General features: G+C 52.1%; 1 protein-coding gene and 1 long non-coding RNA gene across 5 annotated transcripts in view; one reads left to right on the top strand and one right to left on the bottom strand.

Annotated features, from left to right (window-relative positions):
* Positions 1 to 15,324, top strand: part of LOC115831299 — a 39,339-nt gene extending 24,015 nt beyond the window's left edge. For both annotated transcript variants that reach the window (XR_004026821.1, XR_004026822.1), the window contains 3 exons: positions 4,279 to 4,336; positions 12,518 to 13,269; positions 14,263 to 15,324. This is a non-coding gene — a long non-coding RNA (uncharacterized LOC115831299). The remainder of the gene's footprint in view (positions 1 to 4,278; positions 4,337 to 12,517; positions 13,270 to 14,262) is intronic.
* A 355-nt stretch (positions 15,325 to 15,679) lies between these two features.
* Positions 15,680 to 21,959, bottom strand: part of SLX4 (SLX4 structure-specific endonuclease subunit) — a 30,464-nt gene continuing 24,184 nt past the window's right edge. For 2 of the 3 annotated variants that reach the window (XM_030799184.1, XM_030799186.1), the window contains 3 exons: positions 19,269 to 19,371; positions 17,602 to 18,015; positions 15,680 to 17,198 (listed from right to left, as the gene is read on the bottom strand). In XM_030799184.1, coding sequence (XP_030655044.1) covers positions 16,844 to 17,198; positions 17,602 to 18,015; positions 19,269 to 19,371 — 872 coding nt within the window. In that variant the 3' untranslated portion in view covers positions 15,680 to 16,843. The remainder of the gene's footprint in view (positions 17,199 to 17,601; positions 18,016 to 19,268; positions 19,372 to 21,959) is intronic. The other variant, XM_030799185.1, reaches the window with a different exon arrangement.

Below are 21,959 nucleotides of genomic sequence, written 5' to 3'. Positions count from 1 at the left end.
TCGCTTGAGCCCAGGAGTTTGAGACCAGCTTCGGCAACGTAGCGACAACCCATCTCTAAAATTTTTTAAAAATTAGCCTGGTGTGGGGTGTGTGCCAGTAGTCCCAGCTACTTGGCAGGCCAAGGCAGCAGGATCGCTTGAGCCCAGGAGGTCAAAGCTGCAGTGAGCCATGATCACACCATGGCACTCCAGCCTGGGTGACAGAGCAAGACCCCATCTCTAAGAAAAAATAAAACAAAAAACTTAACTCTTCTTGCCCCTGAGTTAGAGCAAAAAGAAAAAAAAAAAGAGTGAGCCAGAGTATACACTATGGACAATGGGTGATGGCGACATGTCCATGTAGGTTTATTGATTGTAATCAATGGACCACTGTGGCAGGGGATGGTGATACTGGCAGAGTCTGGGTGGGGGCAGGCATGGGGTGTATGGGAAGTCTCTGTACTTTCCCATCAATTTTTCTGTAAGCCTGGCCAGACACCGTGGCTCATGTCTGTAAGCCCAGCACTTTGGGAGGACGAGGTGGGCAGAGCACCTGAGGTCGGGAGTGCGAGACCAGCCTGACCAACATGGAGAAACCCCGTCTCTATTAAATATACAAAATTAGCCAGGCGTGGTAGCACATGCCTGTAATCCCAGCTACTCAGGAGGCTGAGGCAGGAGAATCACTTGAACCTAGAAGGTGGAGGCTGCAATGAGCTGAGATTGCACCACTGCACTCCAGTCAGGGGGAAGAGCGAGACTCCGTAAGCCTAAAATTGCTTTACAAGGAAAAGCTTATTAATTAAAAAAAGGAAATAAAAGAAAGAAGAAGGAGGAGTCGAAAAAGAGAAAATGCTCGTTCTCAGAGTGGCTGTTTTTCTTACTACGTTCCTGGGGTCTCCTGGGAGTGCAGGAGCTCCTGAGCTCCCAGCAGTGCTGTTTGCCCTCTGCTCCTGGGGACAGTGATGCAGAGATGCTGAGAGGCAAAGCCGAGGCCCCCCACTCCCATTTGCCTCCTTGTTGCCAAGGCTGGTTGTCCCCCCGCTCCCACGGTCCTTCCACACCCAAGGTGGACACTGAGGCCCCGAACTCGCCCCCACCCACCCTGCTCCCCTCCTCACCGGGCGCCCTGGCCACAGCAGCCCCTCCAGCAGGGCCCCAGGAACTCAATGGATGGGGCTCAGCCTTCCGTTGTCCACAGTTCTAGGAGAAAAAACACAATGTGGCCAGCAGAGGTGATGGCCCACTGCTGCTGATGGCAGCCCTGCATTCAAAAATAACACCAGGTGTTGTCACTGCATACAGAAGCAGGTTGGACCCCACCTGTCCACAGGGCGTTTCCCTGGTTCTCAGTGTTTATCTTAAGAGCTTGCGGTCAGGCTGGGCACGGTGGCTCCCACTTGTAATCCCAGCATTTTGGGAGGCTGAGGCGGGCGGATCACCTGAGGTTAGGAGTTCAAGACCAGCCTGGCCAACATGGTGCAACCCCATCTCTACTAATAATACAAATGAGCTGGGCGTGGTGGTGGGCGCCTGTAATCCCAGGTACTCAAGAGGCTGAGGCAGGAGAATCGCTTGACCCTGGAAGGCGGAGGTTGCAGTGAGCTGAGATCACACCACTGCACTCCAGCCTGGGCAACAGAGCGAGACTCCGTCTCAAAAAAAAAAAAAAAAGCTTGCTGTCTGCAGCCCTGGGATTCAACAGGCTCCCTGACCTTGGATTGGCAGTGGGGAGCCTGGCTTTTTCTTTCTTTTTTTTTTTTGAGACGGAATCTGCTGTGTGGCCCAGGCTAGAGTGCAATGGCGTGATCTCGGCTCACTGAAACCTCTGCCTCCCAGGTTCAAGTAATTCTCCTACCTCAGCCTCCCAAGTAGCTGGGATTACAGGCACATGCCACCACACCTGGCTAACTTTTGTAATTTTAGTAGAGGCAGGGTTTCACCGTGCTCACCAGGCTGGTCTCGAACTCCTGACCTCGTGATCTGCCCACCTCAGCCGAGCCTGGCATTTTAACACAGGTGATGCTTTTTATGTGGAAAATGATAAAAGAAGCTTAGCAATAAGTAAATAGTAAAGTAAAAATAAGTAAAATAGTAAAGTAAAAATAAGTAAAATACCATTTTTCAGGCATTCAGGTCATGGTGTTGAAGAAGTAAGGAGTGCGATCAGTTTGGGGTTGCTGGCACCCAGTCCAGCTGAACTAACCTGGAACATTAGGAACTGGCAAGGCCAGTCTCCTTATGCTGCCCCAAATCCTGTTCTTTTATTCTTCTAAATGTGAAAACCAAGAGGGACAAAAAAGATGGGATTTTGGGCTAGGCACAGTGGCTCATGCTTGTCATCCCAGCACTTTGGGAGGCTGAGGTAGGAGGATCACTTGAGCCCAGGAGTTTGAGACCAGCCTGGGCAAAGTAGTGAGACCCTAGCTCTACAAAATAAAAATTAAAAAATTAGCCAGGCATAGTGGTTCACACCTGTAGTCCCAGCTACTCGGTAGGCTGAGGTGAGAGGACTGCTTGAGCCTGGGAGGTTGAGGCTGCAATGAGCAGAGATTGCACCATTGCACTCCAGCCTGGGCAACAGAGTGAGACCCTGTCTTAGGAGAAAAAAAAAAAGATGGGATTTGAATTGGCATTGCCTCATGTGTATGGGTCCATGTGGGTAATTTGAGGTCCTTCTTTAGATCCTTCTGTAAAACTTTATATTTTTTCTCATCTCGGTCTTGCCAGTTCCTTATTTGTATCTAGGTATTTTTAAAAATAGTTTTTGTTGTATGATGAATATTGTTGGTATAAAAGATGATTGATTTTTATTTTATCACTTGTCTCATCAACATATTAAACATTCACATTGGTTTTCATCATTTTCCAGTTAATTTTCTTCAGGTTTTCAAATTACTTCAGCAAGGCTGGGCGTGGTGGCTCACACCTATAATCCCAGTACTTTGGGAGGCCAAGGCGGGCAGATCACTTGAGGTCAGGAGTTCGAGACCAGCCTGGCCAACATGGCGGAAACTCATCTCTACTAAAAATACAAAAGTTAGCTGGGTGTGATGGCGTGTGCCTGTAATCCCAGCTATTGGGGATGCTGAGGTTGGAGAATTGCTTGAATCCGAGAGGAGGAGGTTGCAGTGAGGTGAGAACGCACCACTATACTCCAGCTGGGGCGACAGAGAGAGACACCATCTCAAAAAAAAAAAAATTTCTTCAGCAAGAATAATTTTTATATCTTTATTTCTGAAAAAAAAAATATATATATACATATATATATATATATATATATATTTTTTTTTTTTTTTTTTTTTTTTTTTTGAGGTGGAGTCTCGCACTGTCACCCAGGCTGGAGTGCAGTGGCATGATCTCACTGTAGCCTCTACCTCCCATGTTCAAGTGATTCTCCTGCCTTAGCCTCCCCAGTAGCTGGGATTACAGGCACACACCACCATGCCTGGCTAATTTTTGTATTTTTAGTAGAGATGGGGTTTCACCATGTTGACCAGGCTGGTCTTGAACTTCTGACCTCAAGTGATCCACCCGTTTTGGCCTCCCAAAGTGCTGGGATTATAGGTGTGAGCCACCATGCCCAGCCCAAAAACTATAACTCTTATTTTGAACAATTATACCACATTGGCCAGGCCTACCCCTTCCTTGGAGCAATGAAGTTGTTGTAGGCCTTCTTGTTTTACTCTAGACTAGACCAGGAGTGGTTCTTGCCCAAACTGTTAGGTGTGATGTTTGTGACAGATTTCTAGTTTTCTTCTCCAGTAGAGAAAGATTTATTTTGTTCTATTACCATTCAAATACTATTATGTAATATTTACTGAAGGCATACTGTGTTCTGGATATTCTGTTAAGCACTATATTTCCATAATTTATTTCTCATAACTCTCAATACCATTATTTCTCCCATTTTATAGATGAAGACACTGAGGCTCCAAGAGGTTAAGTGACTTGTCCAAGGATACACAGCTGGGAAGTGGGAGTTGGGATAGAAACCAATTCCTCACTGACACCAGTGCATGTGCTGTATAATCTACTGCCTCTTAAGGTAGTTTACACTTTTTTTTTTTTGAGACAGAGTCTCAACTCCTGACCTCAAATGATCCACCCACCTCAGCCTCCCAAAGTGCTGAGATTACAGGTGTGAGCTGCCACGCCTGGCCAAATTTTTTTTAAGATGAGGAATATCTGTTAAATTAGCAAATTACTTTTTAGCAAATATTGATATAAACATATGATTTATTTCTCTTCATTTATTCAACCAGGAAATATTTATGGAGAGCCTGTTGTATGTTCTAGGCCCTGGGGATGTGAAGGTGACCAAGTTAGATCAAGTCCTTGACCTGGGGTTTGACGGGTAAGGGATAATGACAATGGAAAGGAAAACAAGTCAATAAACAAGGCAGTTTCTGCTGGTGGTTAGTGCTGTGGGTGGAATAAACAGTGAGTGACAAAGAGGCCTGGAATTCTAGAGGGAGGAGGAGCAGAGGTGGTAATTGGCGGCTGGGGAAGGCTGCTGTGAGAGGCCTCTGAGAAAAAGGTACCTAGGAGTAGAGAGGGTGAGAAAGAGTCATGCAGAGAGCTGGGAGGGGGGGCATTTCAGGCCAAGGAAACAGCAAGTGCTTAGAGGAAATGTTGCTGGAACATGGTAAGTGAGCAAGTGGCACCACCCCCTCAGGGCTGGAAAAGCCAGTCACCGTTGTAAGGAGTTTGGATTTGTTCTAAGTGTGGAGGGTAGCCACTGGGGGGAGTGACATGAGCAATGGATATCAGATCTCTCCTCGAATCCATGAGCTACACTAAATGATTTTCTGATATTGAACCAACCTTGCATTCTAGAATACAGTCTTCCATTTGTATTATTAAATAGAAGATGTATATATTCCATATATGTAAAAAACACATGGGCTAGCACAAGAATAGATACATAAGTCAATAGAACAGGATATAGAGGCCAGGAACAAATATATATTTATATTATCTACACATTAAGGAGTTTGGTAACATGACAAAAATAGCATTTCAAATCAGTGAAAATGGCACTGGGGCAATTGACCAGCCTATGAAAAATATTTTCCAGCTGTAATTCACATTAAACACAAAATTTATTTTCAGGTCAATTAAGGAGTTAAAGTTGTAAACACAAAACCATAAAAGCACAATAAGAAAATATGAGATAATATTTTAAAATATTATTTAGGTAAAGGCTTTTTACAGTGAGACGTAAAACTCAGAAGTCTCAGCCTGGGCAACATAGTGACACACCATCTCTACAAATAGAAATAGATGGGGCTGGTGGTGGGCACCTGTGGAACTAGCTATGGGGAGGCTGAGGTAGGAGGACTCCTTGAGCCCAGGAGGCTGAGGCTGCAGTGATCTATGATTGTGCCACTGCAATCCAGCTTGGGTGACAGAGCAAGACCCTGGCTTTAAAAAAAAAAAAAAAAAAAGCAGAATTCATGAAGAGGGAGACTAGTAAATTTGCCTTAATTGAATTAAAATATTAAATAATTAAATATTTAGTTTGATATTAAATAATTAAAATATTTGCGGGGTGTAGTGGCTCATGCCTGTAATCCCAGCACTTTGGGAGGCTGAGGCGGGTGGATCATAAGGTCAAGAGATCAAGACCAGCCTGGCCAACATGGTGAAACCCTGTCTCTACTAAAAATACAAAAATTAGCTGGGCATGGTGGCACGCACCTGTAGTCCCAGCTACTCAGGAGGCTGAGGCAGGAGAATCACTTGAACCCTGGAGGCAGAGGTTGCAGTGAGCTGAGATGGCGCCACTTCACTCCAGCCTGGGTGACAGAGCAAGACTCCGTCTCAAAAATAATAATAATAATAATTAAAATATAAGTAATAATAGATGCCATAAAGTTGAAAGAAAAACTATAAGCCAGGAGTCAACATTTGCAACATACATGGAAAAATATGAATATCCTTAATATATAAAGAACTCATAAATAATAAGTAACCAAACAGAATTATGAACCCCAAATGAAATAGAAAAAAGGACTCGGATAATTCATAGAAGTATAAATGACCAAGATATCGAAAAGATGCTCAGTGTCACTAAGGATCAAGAAAAAAGCAAAAGAATGAACTATCATTTTTCATACGTCTCATTGGTGAATATTATAAGAACATAACAGACTGCACTGGTGAGAATGTGGAGGTAGTGGGAATTTTTTTTTTTTTTTTTTGAGACAGGCTCTCACTGTGTCACCCAGGCTGGAGTGCAGTGGCATGATCAGGGTTCACTGCAGCCTCAACTTCCCTGGGCTCAAGTGATCCTCCAAAGTAGCTGGGACTAGCTGGGACTACAGGCGCATGCTACCACACCCAGCTAATTTTTGCATTTTTTGTAGAGACAGGGTCTTGCCATGTTGCCTAGGCTGGTCTCCAACTTCCGGGGTCAAGCAATCTTCCCACTTGGCCTCCCAAAGTGCTAGGCATGAGCCACTGTGCCAGGCCTGTAGTGGGAATCTTAATTCATAGTGGGTGGAAGTATAAATTAGTATAACAATTCTGGATTATAATAACCATTATCTATTGCATTAAATATCTTTTGTCCTAGAAATTCCACTTCTGGGAATTTATCCTAAAGAAATATGTGGGCCGGGCGCGGTGGCTCACGCCTGTAATCCCAGCACTTTGGGAGGCTGAGGCGGGCGGATCACGAGGTCAGGAGATGGAGACCATCCTGGCTAACACGGTGAAACCCCGTCTCTACTAAAAATACAAAAAATTAGCCAGGCAAGGTGGCGGGCGCCTGTAGTCCCAGCTACGCAGGAGGCTGAGGCAGGAGAATGGCGTGAACCCCTGGGGGCGGAGCTTGCAGTGAGCCGAGATTGCGCCACTGCACTCCAGCCTGGGTGAAAGAGCAAGACTCCGTCTCAAAAAAAAAAAGAAAAGAAATATGTGGGCCGGGCACGGCGACTCACACCTGTAATCCTAGCACTTTGTGAGGCCAAGGCAGGCAGATCATCTGAGGTCAGGGGTTCGAGACCAGCCTGGCCAACATGGTGAAATCCCGTCTCTACTAAAAATAGAAAAATTAGCTGGGCGTGGTGGCGGGTGCCCGTAATCCCAGCTCCTCAGGAGGCTGAGACAGGGAATTGCTTGAACCTGGGAGGTGGAGGTTGCAGTGAGCTGAGATGGTGCCACTGCACTCTAGCCTGGGCGATAGAGTGAGACTCTATCTTAAAAAAAAAAAAAAAATCAAATATCTAGGAATAAATCTAGCAAAAATTTGCAAGACCTCTATACTGAAAACTATAAAACATTACTGAGAGAAATTAAAAACATCGAATGGAGGGATGGAGGCTGGGCACCATGGCTCACCCCCGTAATCCCAGCACTTTGGGAGGCCAAGGTGGGTGGATTGCTTGAGCCCAGGAGTTTGAGACCAGCCTGAGCAACATGGGCAAAACCCTGTCTCTATAAAAAGTACAAAAAAAAAAAAAAATTAGCTGACCACGGTGGCCCATGCCTGTTATCCCAGCTACCCAGGAAGCTGAGGTGGGAGGATTGCTTAAATCCCGCCGTCAAGGCTGCAGTGAGCTGAGATCTCACCACTCCACTCCAGCCTGGGTGACAGAGCAAGACCCTGTCTCACATACACACACAAAAAGCTAGCAATTATCTAAACATTCAAAGGTATGTCAGCCCAAATGAAGCGGTGCTCCTGTCTGCCTGATATGCCAGAGGCCAGGATATGGGGACCTCTGTTCTTCACTCCACTGTGTGACATTAAGGTGTGGCCCAGGTGGACACAGCCTCCTGTTGTTGGATGTCCACATGCACCCACCAGGTGACCAGCCCTGCTGCTGGGGGCGGGAGTGGCCGGGAGGATGAGAGGACTGCATGGAAGAAGTCCCAGCTCAGGGCCTCTCCGCTCTGGTGGGGCATCATATGGAGTCTTATTGATTGATTGATTTAAAATTTTGGTAAAATACACATAACACAAAATTTACCATTTTAATCATTTTAAAAATAATTTTCCTTAAAAAGTAGAGACAGGGTCTTGCTTTGTCACTAAAAAATAAAGACAGGGTCCTGCTTTGTTGCCCAGGCTGGAGTGCAGTGGTACGATCTTGGCTCACTGCAGCCTCGACCTCCTGGGCTCAAGTTATTCTCCCACCTCAGCCTCCCAAGTAGCTGGGATTACAGGTGAGGACCACCATGCTTGGCCCGTTGTAACCATTTTTTTTTTTTAATGTTTAACTTTTTTTTTTTTGAGACAGGGTCTCACTCTGTTGCCTAGGCTGGAGTGTCCTGGCACCATCTCGGCTCACTGCAACCTCTGCCTCCTGGGTTCAAGTGATTCTCCCGCCTCAGGCTCCTGAGTAACGGGGATTATAGGCACCCACCATCAATACCATTTGTATTTTTGTAGAGACAGGGTTTCACCGTGTTGGCCAGGCTGGTCTTGAACTCCTGACCTCCCAAAGTGCTGGGATTACAGGTGTGAACCACTGCACCCGGCCTTGTGGAGCACGGTTTTTAAATAACTAGTGCTCGGCCTGACTACCCAGAGATTTGATTGGTCTGGCATGGGACCCCACGTGGATCTAGTTTAAGCTCCTCAGGTGATTCTAACCAGAGTTGAGAACCGCGGGACCCCAGCGGGGCTGGGAGAGGAATGAGGGAGGGGCAATGCTGGCAGGAGTGAGGGGTTAGGGCGAGGCAGGACTCACAAGCACCTGGGAAGGTGAGGCTGGGGTATAGGGGGCTGGCGAGCACCCCTGCCGCCTCATTGAGTCTCTTAGTGTTGGGGGTCAGCACTCCCTCCTGATCAGACGCCCATCTTTGTGGCCCCATGACCTTGGGTCCCGGGTTGCCAGATTCAGCAAATTAAAATACAAGACAAAGCTGGGCGCAGTGGCTCGTGCCTGTAATCCCAGCACTTTGGGAGGCTGAGGTGGGCAGATCACCTTGAGGTCAGGAGTTCAAGGCCAGCCTGACCAACATGGTGAAACCCTGTCTCTACTACAAATACAAACATTAGCTAGGCATGGTGGTGGACGTCTGTAGTCCCAGCTACTCTGGAGGCTGAGGCAGGAGAATCACCTGAACTCAGGAGTGGAGGCTGCAGTGAGCCGAGATCCCACCACTGCACTCCAGCCTGGGTGACAGAGCGAGACTGTCTCAAAAAATAATGATAAAATAAAATAAAATATGAGATATCCACAGATAATTAAATTTCAGATAAACGACATATAATTTTTAGTATAAGCATAGCTCATGTCATACTGGAGACATACTTATACCAAAGAAATGGATTATTTGAAATTCAGAATTGACCGAGTGTCCTGTATCTGATCTGGCATCCCTGCTCAGGCCCCATTCAGACGAAACCTGGCTTTCACTCTTGGACACTTTCCCTAAGAAGGACAGAGGAGGGGGTGCAGGTGAACCGACCCTCCGCATTGCCAGCACCTCCCAGGGCCAGCCCCAGAGGCTGATGGGGACTACTACCTGGCTGCCACCACTGCTAGGCCCTGCACGCAGCCTGACATCCGCCTGGCAGGCTGGAGCCTTCCACAGACCTCTCAGCAGAGTGAGGTCGCGAGGCCGCAGACGCCACTCTGGATGCTCAGGCGGCCCCTGTGAGCGCAGCTGAAAGAGAGACTGAGGACAGGTGGGCCTCGGGTTGCTTTGGGGGATCTGAAGGCCAGAGGTCGCTCCACAGCTGGTTTGAGCTGCCGTGAGCAGGGCGAGGCCAGAGGGACGAGTGGGTGCCACTGCTGCCTCCTCCCCAGGAGCCTCCCAGGTAGCACCAGGGTTCACCCCTAGAGCTTTGTCTGTGAGCGAAGGTGGACCCGAGGCCTTCCTGGTGTGGTGTGGGCTCAGGCCCAGCCCCTCAGGCTCAGCAAGTGGGCTGCTGCCTCATTCCTGAGAAGCCTCAGTCCCGACGGACTAGCTGCCTCTGCCCATCACCCGCCCACCGGATCTGTGCCTCAGTCCTCGCCGGGACCTGATGGGTCCTTCCCTGCCACTTGACGCCCGGGTGGGACTTCCGGGTGCTGGCCGCCCACCTGGGCTGCCAGTATCTCCCGCCATGCCTGCTTGGATGCTCCTCTCTTCCCACATCCTGCCCCTGCCCCCTCCCAGGGCCTCGGAATTCAGGACTCGGTTCTCCCGAGGTGGCCCCAGCATCGTCACTTGAGCTCAAAACCTTCCCGAAGGAAGAAGGAAGTGGCGCATGCACCTCAGGGCCCTACCCTACTCACTGCACGGACCCCTGGAGTCCAAGGGGTGGAGAGGCCCAGCCCTGGGGAGCCCAACACCCTGGGACAGAAGAAGGGGGGTGCAGCCTGCAGCCTGTGATGGCCAACAGTGAGCCCCAAGCTCGGGGTCACCTCCAGGGAGGGGACCAGAAAGGATACCAGGGCCCCTGGAGCCTGGCCATAGGGGAAGACCCTGCAGCCAACACCCAGGCTGGCCCAGGGCAGTGGCACTTCTTCCGAGAAGGCCTCTGGGGCTGCTGTCTCTCTCGACCCTTGTCTCACCCAAGGCTGTGGGCAGGAGAGGCCTTGGGGCTGCCCACTTACCTGGGGGCAGCGCCTGCACCCTCCCTGCCCCTCATGACCTTGCCCCTCCTGTGTTGTCACCTCCATCTACAGGTGGGGAGCTGAGGCCCAGAGAAGTACCCTCCCATGGGGGGTCCCAGTGCCAGGAAGGGTGCCCAGGTCTGCCGATTCCCCGGGCCATGGCTCAGCATCACCACCGCCTGCCCGCAGCACCTTCAAGATGCTTCCTGCTCCTCCTGGGCCATCACTGGTACCTGGGGGAGCTGGGCTTTGTCCCTGAGACCTGTCCTGGGCCATTCTTAGGCACCTGTCTGCTTTTTCTTTTCTTTTTTTTCTTTTTTTTTTTGTTTTGTTTTGTTTTTGAGACAGAGTCTCGCTTTGTCACCCAGGATTGAGTGCAGTGGCTCGATCTCGGCTCGCTGCAACCTCCGCCTCCCGGGTTCAAGCAATTCTCCTGCCTCAGCCTCCCGAGTAGTTGGGATTACAGGTGTCTGCCAACATGCCTAATTTATTTTTTATTTTTGGTAGAGATGGGGTTTCACCATGTTGGCCAGGCTGGTCTCAAACTCCTGACCTCAAGTGATCCGCCCACCTTGGCCTCCCAAAGTGTTGGGATTACAGGCGTGAGCCACCGTGCCTGGCCATGTCTGTTTTTTCTACAGCAGGAGCCAGTCCTGCCCCAGGAGACACCTTCTTGTAGTCTCGTGGAGTCTCCCCAGTCCCCCTCCGCAGAGTAGCTCAGGCCTTAAGGCCACTGTCCTTCCTGCCAGCGTCCTTTCTCCCTCTGCTGCCCTGCACTGAAGTCACCCGGACCCAACTTACCTCTCTGGCCTCGATGCTGCTCCAGGGACACCAAGACTGGGGGGCCTGGGGGCGTCCATCTCCGTGCTCCTGGGCTCAGCCCTGCTCCAGCTGGGTGGTGGTGGATGCCCTGGGAATCCCTGTGCCAGCCTGAGTTCTCAGGACCAGGGATCAGGGCACTTACCCCGCCAACCAACCAACCGTGTGGGGGCCGAGAGCAGTGCAGCCCCGACCTTCTGCAGCGCCGCCGAGCCCACCGGCTGTCCCTGTGGCTCCGGGTCCTCACCTCTTCCTGTGCTGGGCTCCGCCTCATTCTTCCTTCCTGTCTGATTTCAATAGCCAACAGCCTCGCAGACACATCGAGGAACCGGGGCTCCCTGGCTTGGTCACCGCCCCCGTGTTAAGTCAAGTGCGGGGGTGATGCTGGGGGTCTGACTCTGGGACTAAGTGTCCCTGCAGGTGGCACGCTCAGGATAAAGTGGCCAGTGCCAAGGTTGTTGACACATCACCTCCATCCCGCCAAAAAGGAAGCTGCCCCACCATCAATAAATGCTTGTTTTCAGGCGGGTGGTCAGGAAATCAAGTGAGCAGCCCGAGGTCACGCAACTGGAGGGTGACCCCAGCAGGACTGGTCTGCGCCCTCCCACCTCCAGGCCACCCCTGTGGCTCTCATTTATTTATTATTTATTTATTTATTTATTTATTTATTTATTTATTTATTTAAGACAGCGTCTTGCTCTGTTGCCCAGGCTGGAGTGCAATGGCACTATCTCGGCTCACTGCAACCTCCCCCTCCCAGGTTCAAGAGATTCTCCGGCCTCAGCCTCCTGAGTAGCTGGGATTACGGGCATGCGCCACCATGCCCCGATAATTTTTGTATTTTTAGTAGAGGAGGGGTTTCACCACGTTGGCCAGGCTGGTCTTGAACGCCTGACCTCAGGTGATCCACCCACCTTGGCCTCCCAAAGGGCTGAGATTACAGGCGTGAGCCACTGCGCCCAGCCTATTTACTTTTTGAGATAGGATCTTGCTCTGTCACCCAGACTGGAGTGCAGTGGTGTGATCTCGGCTCACTGTAGCCTCCACCTCCTGGGGCTCAAGCGATCCTCCTGCCTTGGCTTCCCAAAACACGGAGATTACAGGTGTGAGCCACTGTGCTCCCTCTTTTAACACCTCTTGCTTTCTTTTCTGTCACCCAGTAGGCACCTCTGACTCACCTGTGCCCCATAACATCTTCCTGTGAGCAAAGGGCTCCCCAGAGGCAGGTTACCTGTACCCTGAGAGGAAACAGCAGAATGTTGCCGTCCACGGCAGGATATCACACTCGGCCCCTGGAAGTGGACCTCAGTGGGTGGCCTGCCCTGACAAGGAAGGGCGTGAGGGGGAAGGACACGGCCCAGAGCAAGCCACGTGAGAAAAATTACAATAAAGGACAAGTTTGGGACGTCCGCCGGGGACAGGGAGCAAGCAACATGGGGCCACTGAGGGAAGCAGGTGACAAGGTGGGAGCCAAGGGACAGGGGTCTTGGGGTCTGAATTTTCCTCAGCAAGCAAGTGGGAGCCAGCAATGGTTGTAGAGCAGGAGAGTAGTGGGTCTGGACTCATAGAGCAGCTTGTGGCTCAGGGGAGGTGGGAGGGTTAGCTGGTTCCCCAGAGCCTGTGTGGGTGATGGGGGGAACGGAACTGAGGCAGCAGACCAGAAGTGCTCCTGCACATTCCCCTGCCTGCCTGCCTTCTTTTTTCCCTCCTTCCTCTCCCTCCCTCCTAACAATGCTTTCTGAGCACCCAGGAACCTGCTGGGTGCCGGGAGGACATGATGGCCCCTCGAGAAGGCTGCCTGAGGCTCCAGGCAGGCAGAGTGCAGACCCGGCAGCTGCAGCCTCGGCTGTGGGGAGCAGCAACGGCGCCTGAAACCAGGCCGCCCACAGGATGTTGGTAACCGCAGGGCCCGGTGGGTATCCGTCACATGAAAGGGGCCAGAGGCTCACTCTGCCTCCCTTCGTGGCTCAGGGGGATGGATGCGGAGCCTGAGAGGACACAGCCTCATCCGTGGGATCTCAGAGAGCAGTCCAGCCCAGCCCAGCCCCGCCCCCGTTCCTCCCCCTCGCAGGAATGTCCATCAGTCCACACAGGGCTGGTCCCATTCCCCACTCTGCTCGCTCTGCTGAGAACCAGGTGGGCCGTCCTCCTGGCTCCTGGTGGAGGCGGGGGTGTTGGGCTGGGGGCTTTCTGTCCACCCAGAGCTGGGGTCAGCCGGACAGGCAGCGACCTCAGTCCTTCCTCACTCAGCAACAGCGCCAGGCCCCTGCCTGCAGGCTCTTTCTCTGTGAGTGCCCTCGCCTGGGCCCGGGCTGGGCTGTGGCTCCCCTGTGACTGCCTTGAGGGGCCGTGCCCAAGCCATGCCAGGTTGGGGCCACCAAAAGTGGGACAGGCCTGGAGGCCTGTTCACATTACAGTGAGGCATGGACAGACCCGTTTTCTGATTTAGTTGTTAACAATGAAAGTTCTGCTGCCAGTCTTTTTTTTTCCCCCTTTAGAATTTTTTTTTTTTTTTTTTTTTTTGAGACGGAGTCTCGCTCTGTCGCCCAGGCTGGAGTGCAGTGGCGCAATCTTGGCTCACTGCAAGCTCCGCCTCCCGGGTTCACGCCATTCTCCTGCCTCAGCCTCTCCAAGTAGCTGGGACTACAGGCACCCACCACCACGCCCGGCTAAATTTTTTGTATTTTTAGTAGAGACGGGGTTTCACTGTGGTCTCGATCTCCTGACCTCGTGATCCGCCCACCTCGGCCTCCCAAAGTGCTGGGATTACAAGCGTGCGCCACCGCGCCCGGCCTAGAAATTTTTTTAATACTCTTTTCAAAATAGAGGCTTGGCCTCACTATGTTGCCCAGGCTGGTCTCAAACTCCTGGGCTCAAGTGATCCTCCTGCCTTGGCCTCCCAAAGCACTGGGATTGCATGTGGGAGCCACCGCACCTGGCATGCCAGCTTCCTTCTCAGTCACTCCTGGAAGGTAACTCACTCTCGCCTTGTCCACGAAGAGGCCCCATTGCCTGCCAGTCTTGCTGCGGCTGCTGTGAGAAGGCATTTTCCATCTGTCAGCTGGACCTAGTTTTATGCTGCCCAGGTCAGCGTCATCCCTGTGGCAGGGGCCAGGTCTACTCCTGGATGCCACCACGCCTCTGTGGGTTCCTGCAGTGACTCCTTCAACCCTTTCCCTCTGGAGGCATCAGCTGCTTCACAGCTTGTTTCAGGACAAGGAAATGCTGCTTCGTACAGGTTCAGGGCCAGCATCCAGTCCCCTGGCCGGGTGGCAGTGCATAAACCGAGCCTCTGCCCAGCGCTGGCCCGTCAGCCCAGGGAGCGTCCAGCAGCCCCAACTGCATCCAACGTCACCGCAAGGCTCGGATCCAGTCCCCAGGCCATGCCTCTCCTGGCCTTGGGCTCACACTGCACTCAAGGCTCCTAACCCAGCTTGTTAACTACTTGGAACCCCTCCACCAACCCATCTTTACCAGCCTTGAAGTTCTGAGCTTTCAAGTCATGGCACACAACACATGCTTCCCCAAACCACAAACCCTGCGAGGCCAGACAGGGGCCCCCGAGTCCCCCACCTTCACCACTCCCTCTCGCTTCCCTAACACCGGGGACGGGGATCAGCCCATCAAGGAAGCAGCGCGTGATGCCTTCCAAAACAGGCCAGAGGCCAGCCTCAGATTGATCACAGCTGACCTCAGGCTCTCAAATTGTTCGCCCCGGGCACCATAAGCTGTAAGGCCTGGGCCTCTCCGCTGGTTCACGCGCCAGGACATAGTATGTGCGCCAGAAACCACATTTCACCCCCTAAATGCTGCTCAGCCCTAAGACGGAGCTCACAAACCCCTCTTCTGGGAGGCTGTCCCTGACACGGCCCTTCAGGCCACCGGAGCCTGACTCCCCACCAGGCCCGGATAGGCCAGCGTCTGTCTCCTCCACTGGACTGGATGCATTGGTAAAGGCACATGCTGTCTCGGTGAGTTGTGGGGTGGGCTGGGCGGCGGGGGTGGGGCCTGAATCTGCTTTTGTAGCAACTCCCGGCTGAGGCAGCTGCTGGGGGTGCTTAGGCCCCACTTTGAGGAGCGGGGGGCTGGAGCTTGGCACCCGGCCAGGGCTCTGTTGGATGCAGGTGTGTGGATTAATGGATGAACGTCTGCATCTCTGGTCTATGAACTGAAATGAGGAGACAGCAGGCCCAGGTTACTCCGAAGTAAAGGGCAGGTGCAAGGTGGGGGCTTCTGCAGGCGTGGGGCAGGGGCTGAGGGGCCGCGGTGTCTCCAACTCCCGCCTGTTTCCCTCGTGATCTCCCTGGAGCGTGGCAGCCAGATTTTAATAAAGCCTTTTTGGTTTATTGCACATCATATAAAACTGACTGCACTGTATTTGAAACAGACGAGGACATTCACAAGGATGTAGAGACCAAGGTTTCCTTCTTTCCTGGCCCTCGTCTTCCTCCACACTGCTCCTGAGGCTGGAGGCAGCTTTAACCCAAAGAATGGAACCCGCTAGTGAACATGTTTGTTTTGTGGTGGCATCAGAGTTGTTCTGGGCCCTTGTGCACTGTCCAGTTTGGAGACTGCTGGTAACAAAGGCAAGAGTCCGGGTGGCACGGCTGGGCCAGGAGAGCTGCATCTGGGCTGTGGCAGTGCAGGGAGCCTGAGGACACCTGGTCTCAGGCTGGTGGTGGCTGGGGTTGGCCTGAGTGCTGAGGAGGACGGGCCTGGGCTGCTGGGGCAGGCAGGACCTGACATCCATCTCAGGACAGACGTGTGGGGCAGCTGTGCCCAGGACTGGTGGGCTCAGAGGTGGCAAATGTGGCAGAATAGGCCATGTCCTGGCCAGCTGATGATGGCCCACTGCCCCCTGGGACACCTGAGGGCCCTACTGGGTTAAAGGGAGACACACTGGGCTGGGCGCAGTGGCTCACGCCTGTAATCCCAGAGCTTTGGGAGGCCGCAGCAGGCGGATTGCCTGAGCTCTGGAGTTTGTGACCAGCCTGAGCAATATGGTGAAACCCCGTTTCTACTAAAATATAAAAAATTAGCTGGGTGTGGCAGCGTGTGCCTGTAGTCCCAGCTATCGGGGAGGCTGAGGCAGGAGAATTGCTTGAACCCGGGAGGCGGAGGTTGCAGTGAGCCGAGATTGTGCCGCTGCACTCCAGCCTAGGTGACAGAGCGAGACTGTCTCAAAAAAAAAAAAAAAAAAAAAAAACCAAAAAGGGAGACACACTGTTGAGCACGGACAGAGGAAGGGGCTGCAGTCTCTAAATCCAGTGGGTGACATGCTGCAAATGCCACTCTGGAGAGCAGAGCCCAGAGGAGGAAGCCCTGGATTGGGCTGTGGTCATCATCACAGTGCAGAGCTGATGTGGTCCCCAGGCCCAGAAATGCCTGTGGAGGCCTGACCCACGCTGGGTGTCCCAGGTCCTCCCTGCAAATGGCAGGGGTGGGGGCTGCTGATGGCGGGTTGGGGTGGGGTCGGGACGGCCCCATCAGTTCCGCTCCGCCTTCTTCTTGCCACGAGGCTGCCGCCTCCTGCCCTGGAGCTTCTCCCTGCGGGTGGCGGCAGTGGTGAAGGTGATACAGTGGGTGTCCAGGAAGTCCAACAGCCTGCGCGAGGACACACAGAGGCCGTTCTGCTTCAGCTCTGCCTGCAGCTCCCCCAGCTCAAAGGGCTGGTACAGCAGCACCTTCTGGTACAGGGCCGGCTTGGAGCGGATGTAGCATCTCAGCGCCTCGTCCGTGTCCGCCGCCTGCACGGCTGCCTGCGAGGCACTGACCTCCTCCTCGCCCTCCTCCTCTTCACCTGCAGACTCAAATGCCGCTCCAAACTCACAGGAGGAAGAACTGAAAAGAGCCAGACCAGGACGTTTTGCAACCCCTTTCTCTCCAGCCCCTGAGACCATGAGCCTCTTTAAAGGAAGGAGGGTGTCTATGCGTCCCACGGAGCCTGGCATGTGGCACGATCCCCAGCAAGGCAGGACGGGCCTGAGAGATCCCTGCAGGCTACTCCAGCGGGATCCCGTCCCAGCCAGAAATGTCTAGCATGTGGGGCAGGAACCAGGAGGCCTGCGCAGGGCTGGGGTCAGGGAACCAGCCCCCTAAACCCACCTGGTTTTCCCATAGGTCAAACCCAGAAGGTGATGGGGGTTTTTGAAGATTGGCCCTTAGGCCTCGCTCGTGCCAACCCTCACGCCCACGGGCCAGAGGATACATGAGGCCACTGACCCCATCGCATCCATCTGGTTACCTCTGTGAGCTCAAGGAGCTGTCACTGCCATCCACAGAGGTGGCCACGGATTCTTGAGAGGCTGGGATCTGGGCGTCATCATCGAGGCCTGAACGTGCCTCCTTGGTGGGCGACCTGCTTGGGGGTGTGATGCTTTCATGATGCTTCCTTTGATGTTGGGGGCCCTTGGTCTTAGCAGGTCCCTTGGGCCTATGGGCCCCGGGTCCTATGGTGGCTTCCTGCTGGGCATGGACCCCTGCCCTTGAAGGCTTGTAGGTCTGGGAGGTGAGGGTCTGGCAGCGAGGCGCCTGCAATAGCGGCTGTGAGGACTGGCTCTCGTCCTCAGAGTCTGAGTCCAGGGTCTGATGAGTGTACTGGAATATCTCCTTCAGCTTCAGAACCATTTGGCGTTTAGGCAGAGGGCGGACTCCAAACCTGATGGAGGGACAGGTGGATCTCAGGACCTACCCACACAGCTGGTCCACGCTCCACAATGTTCCCTATCTTAGCAAGAGTGATACCCAATGCATTCAGCGAATGGCTTGTGTGACAAACCATAGATGCCTGACTTCTGTGAGCATCGGAGGTTAGTGTCTATTTAGGCGCCAACTAAGCTTACTCTGAATATTCCAAAAGAAACATTGCCAGCCAAGCAAAACGGCTCACGCCTACAATCCCAGCACTCTGGGAGGCTGAGGCAGGAGGACAGTTTGAGCTCAGGAGTTCAAGGCCAGCCTGGGCAACACAGCAAGACCCTGCCTCTACAAAAAATACAAAAATTAGCCAGGCATGGTGGTGTCACCTGTAGTCCCAGCTACTAGGGAGGATGAGGTAGGATCGCTTAAGCCCGGGAGGTTGAGGCTACAGTGAGCCAAGATCACATCACTGTACTCCAGCCTGGGCAACAGAGTGAGATCCTGTCTCCAAAAATAAAAAATAAAAGATATGCTGCTCCCAGTTCTGAGGGATGGTGGCAGCAGCAGCTTCCCCGGGTGCCCGAGTGGAAGAGCAGTGTCATGTGGATGTGAGAGTTAAATGTTCTTTTTTAAAAAATCAGGCGCCGGGCGCAGTGGCTCACGCCTGTAATCCTAGCATTTTGGGAGGCCAAAGCGGGTGGATCATGTGGTCAAGAGTTCAAGACCAGCCTGGCCAACATGGTGAAACCCAGTCTCTACTAAAAATACAACAATTAGCCTGGTGTGGTGGCGTGTGGCTGTAGTCCCAGCTACTCAGGAGGCTGAGCCAGGAGAATCGCTTGAACCCGGGAGGTGGAGGTTGCAGTGAGCCGGGATTGCGGCACTGCACTCCAGCCTGGGCGACAGAGCTAGACTCTGTCTTTCAAAAAAAAAAAATCAGAGCTCCTCACTCAGACTGCTCTGGCTAGGGGGCCATTTCCATCCACATGGAATATGGGGACCTGCTGGCCAGGGGTGACATGCAGGAATCCTGTGTGTTGCCTCCCTGGGGAATGGTATGCCGAGAGAACTGGGCGGCTCACCCCGGCACCCAGCAGTCACGCATGCTCCCTAAGGAGCCGACTGCAGACCTTTCTTCCCAAGCCCAGGCCAGCTGCATCCACCAGGCCCAGAGACCACATGGGGGACCCTTCCGCCCCCAGGTGTGTGAAACCTGGTTACTTATGGGAGGGAAAAGACCACTGTGGGCAACAAGCTTTGAAGAACGCCAACCTATCCAGTTCTTTCTTCAGCACCGGCGTCTCCATAATGGAATACTGTGGCATTGGCGTTATGGGCACTTTCGGGGGCAAGTTCTTCTTCCGATTAGCACCTTCTGGGTAAAACAAAAGCAGCACACGTTTTAGCATGAGGGACATGGATTTCCCACATCTGATCCCAGTAGCGTGACCAAGAGGAATAATGCACTTGAAGATAACCCAAGCATCGTTTTGCTCCATGAAAGCAACAGTGGTCACCCCTTCCCTGTCTGGAGCAGGGGCTCCTCGACGGTAGCATCGGTGACACGCACTGAGGACCACACCTTGTATAACATAGATGCCAGCTGAACACAGCTCCTGGGGCCACTGAACTCAACAGCCTGGCACGTGACTAAAACTTACGCATGTAAACTTAAAAATGTCTGACCCACAGTGACAACTTGAGACAATGGGCCACACTGATACTCTTCAAACAGGCTTAGACATCAGTTTTGCTTTTTAAAAATAATTCATCAATTAAAAAAACCCAGTTAAAAAATGGGCAAAGGGGCCGGGTGCAGTGGCTGACGCCTGTGATCACAGCACTTTGGGAGGCCGAGGCGGGCAGATCACGAGGTCAGGAGATCGAGACCATCCTGGCTAACACGGTGAAACCCCGTCTCTATTAAAAATACAAAAAATTAGGTGGGTGTGGTGGTGGGCGCCTGTAGTCCCAGCTGCTCGGGAGGCTGAGGCAGGAGAATGGTGTGAACCCGGGAGGCAGAGCTTGCAGTGAGCCGAGACCACGCCACTGCACTCCAGCCTAGGCGACAGAGTGAGACTCCGTCTCAAAAAAAAAAAAAAAAAAAAAAAAAAAAGGGGCAAAGGATGTGAACGGACATTTCTCCAGAGAAGATCTACAAATGGCCAATAAGCACATGAAAAGGTGCCCAACATCATTAGTCATCAGGGAAATGCAAGTCAAAACCTCAGTGAGATACCACTGCACGCCCACTAGGATGGCCATAACAAAAAACACGGAGGGCTTGGGCAACATGGCAAAGCCCTATCTCTACAAAAAAAGTTAGCTGGGTGTGGTGGCCCAAGTCACCAATGTGGGCAGCTGTTTGTGGCTGGTTCCAGCTACTCCGGAGGCTGAGGTGGGAGGATCACCTGAGCCAGGAAGGTTGAGGCTGCAGCAAGCCGTGAACACGCCACTGCACTCCAGCCTGGGCGACACAGCAAGACCTTGTCTCAAAAGACAAACAAACAACAACAACAACAAAAACAGAATAACAAGTGTTGGTGGAGATTTAAAATGGTGCAGTCACTTTGGAAAACAGTCTAGCATTTCCTCAAAATGCTAAACACAGTTGCCATATGACCCAGCAATTCCACTCCTAAGTATAGAACCAAGAAGAATGAAAACATGTCTACACGAAAACTTGCACATGAATATTCCTAAGTGGCATTATTAATAACCACAAATTAAAAACAACCCGTATGTCCACTAGTAGATGAATGGATAAGCAAAATGTGGCATACCATCAGTGGGGTATTAGTCAGACATACAAAGGAATGTGTGCCCAAAGCCAGGGCAACATAGCAAGACCCTGTCTCTACTATGAAAAAAAAAAAAATTAGCCGGGCATGGTGGCAGCTGCCTGTAGTCCCAGCTACTCAGGAGGTTGAGGTGGGAGGATCACTTGAGCCTGGGAGGTCGAGGCTACAATGAGTCGTGATTGCACCACTGCACTTCAGCCTGGGTGACAGAGCAAGACCCCTGACTCAAAAACAGGCCAGGCACAGTGGCTCAGGCTTGTAATCCCAGCACTTGGGGAGACCAAAGTGGGTGGATCACTTGAGGTTAGGAGTTCGAGACCAGCTTGGCCAACATGGTGAAACCCCATCTGTACTAAAAACACAAAAAAATTAGCCGGGCACGGCATGGTGATGGGCGCTTGTAATCCCAGCTACTCGGGAGGCTGAGGCGGGAGAATCACTTGAACCCGGGAGGTGGAGGTTGCAGTGAGCCGAGATTGTGCCACTGCACTTTAGCCTGGGCAACAGAGTGAGACTCCGTCTCAAAAAAAAAAAAAAAAGAATAAAAAGGAATAAAATACTGATCCATGCTACAACATGTATGAATCTTGAAAACTGTATGCTAACTGAAAGAAGCCAGACACAGACACAAAAGGCCACATATTAGTCATATATGGCTCTGTTTATATTGAAATGTCCAGGACAGGCAAATCCATAGAGACAGAAAGTAGGTTCTTGGTTGCCGGGGCTGGGGGAAGGGGAAGGTGAGAGACTGCTCATGGGTACAGGATTTTTGAGATGATGAAAATGTTCTAGAATTAGAGTGGTGACAATTGTACAACACTGTGAATGTACTAAGAACCACTGAACTGTCCATTTTAAAAGGGTGGATATTATGGTATGTGAATTACATCTAAATAAAGCTGTTACTTTAAAAAATAATAGGCTGGGCGAGGTGGCTCACACCTGTAATCCCAGCACTTTGGAAGGCCGAGGCGGGTGGATCACCTGAGGTCAGCAGCTCAAGACTAGCCTGATCAACATGGTGAAACCCGTCTCTACTAAAAATACAAAAATTAGCTGGGTGTGGTGGTGCCTGCCTGTAATCCCAGCTACTTGGGAGGCTGAGGCAGGAGAATCCCTTGAACCCGAGAGGTGGAGGTTGCAGTGAGCCGAGATAGCA

This window comes from Nomascus leucogenys, chromosome 18 (genome assembly GCF_006542625.1).
Source record: "Nomascus leucogenys isolate Asia chromosome 18, Asia_NLE_v1, whole genome shotgun sequence".
Lineage (NCBI taxonomy): Eukaryota > Metazoa > Chordata > Mammalia > Primates > Hylobatidae > Nomascus > Nomascus leucogenys.
This window is presented reverse-complemented; position numbering and strand designations above follow the sequence as displayed.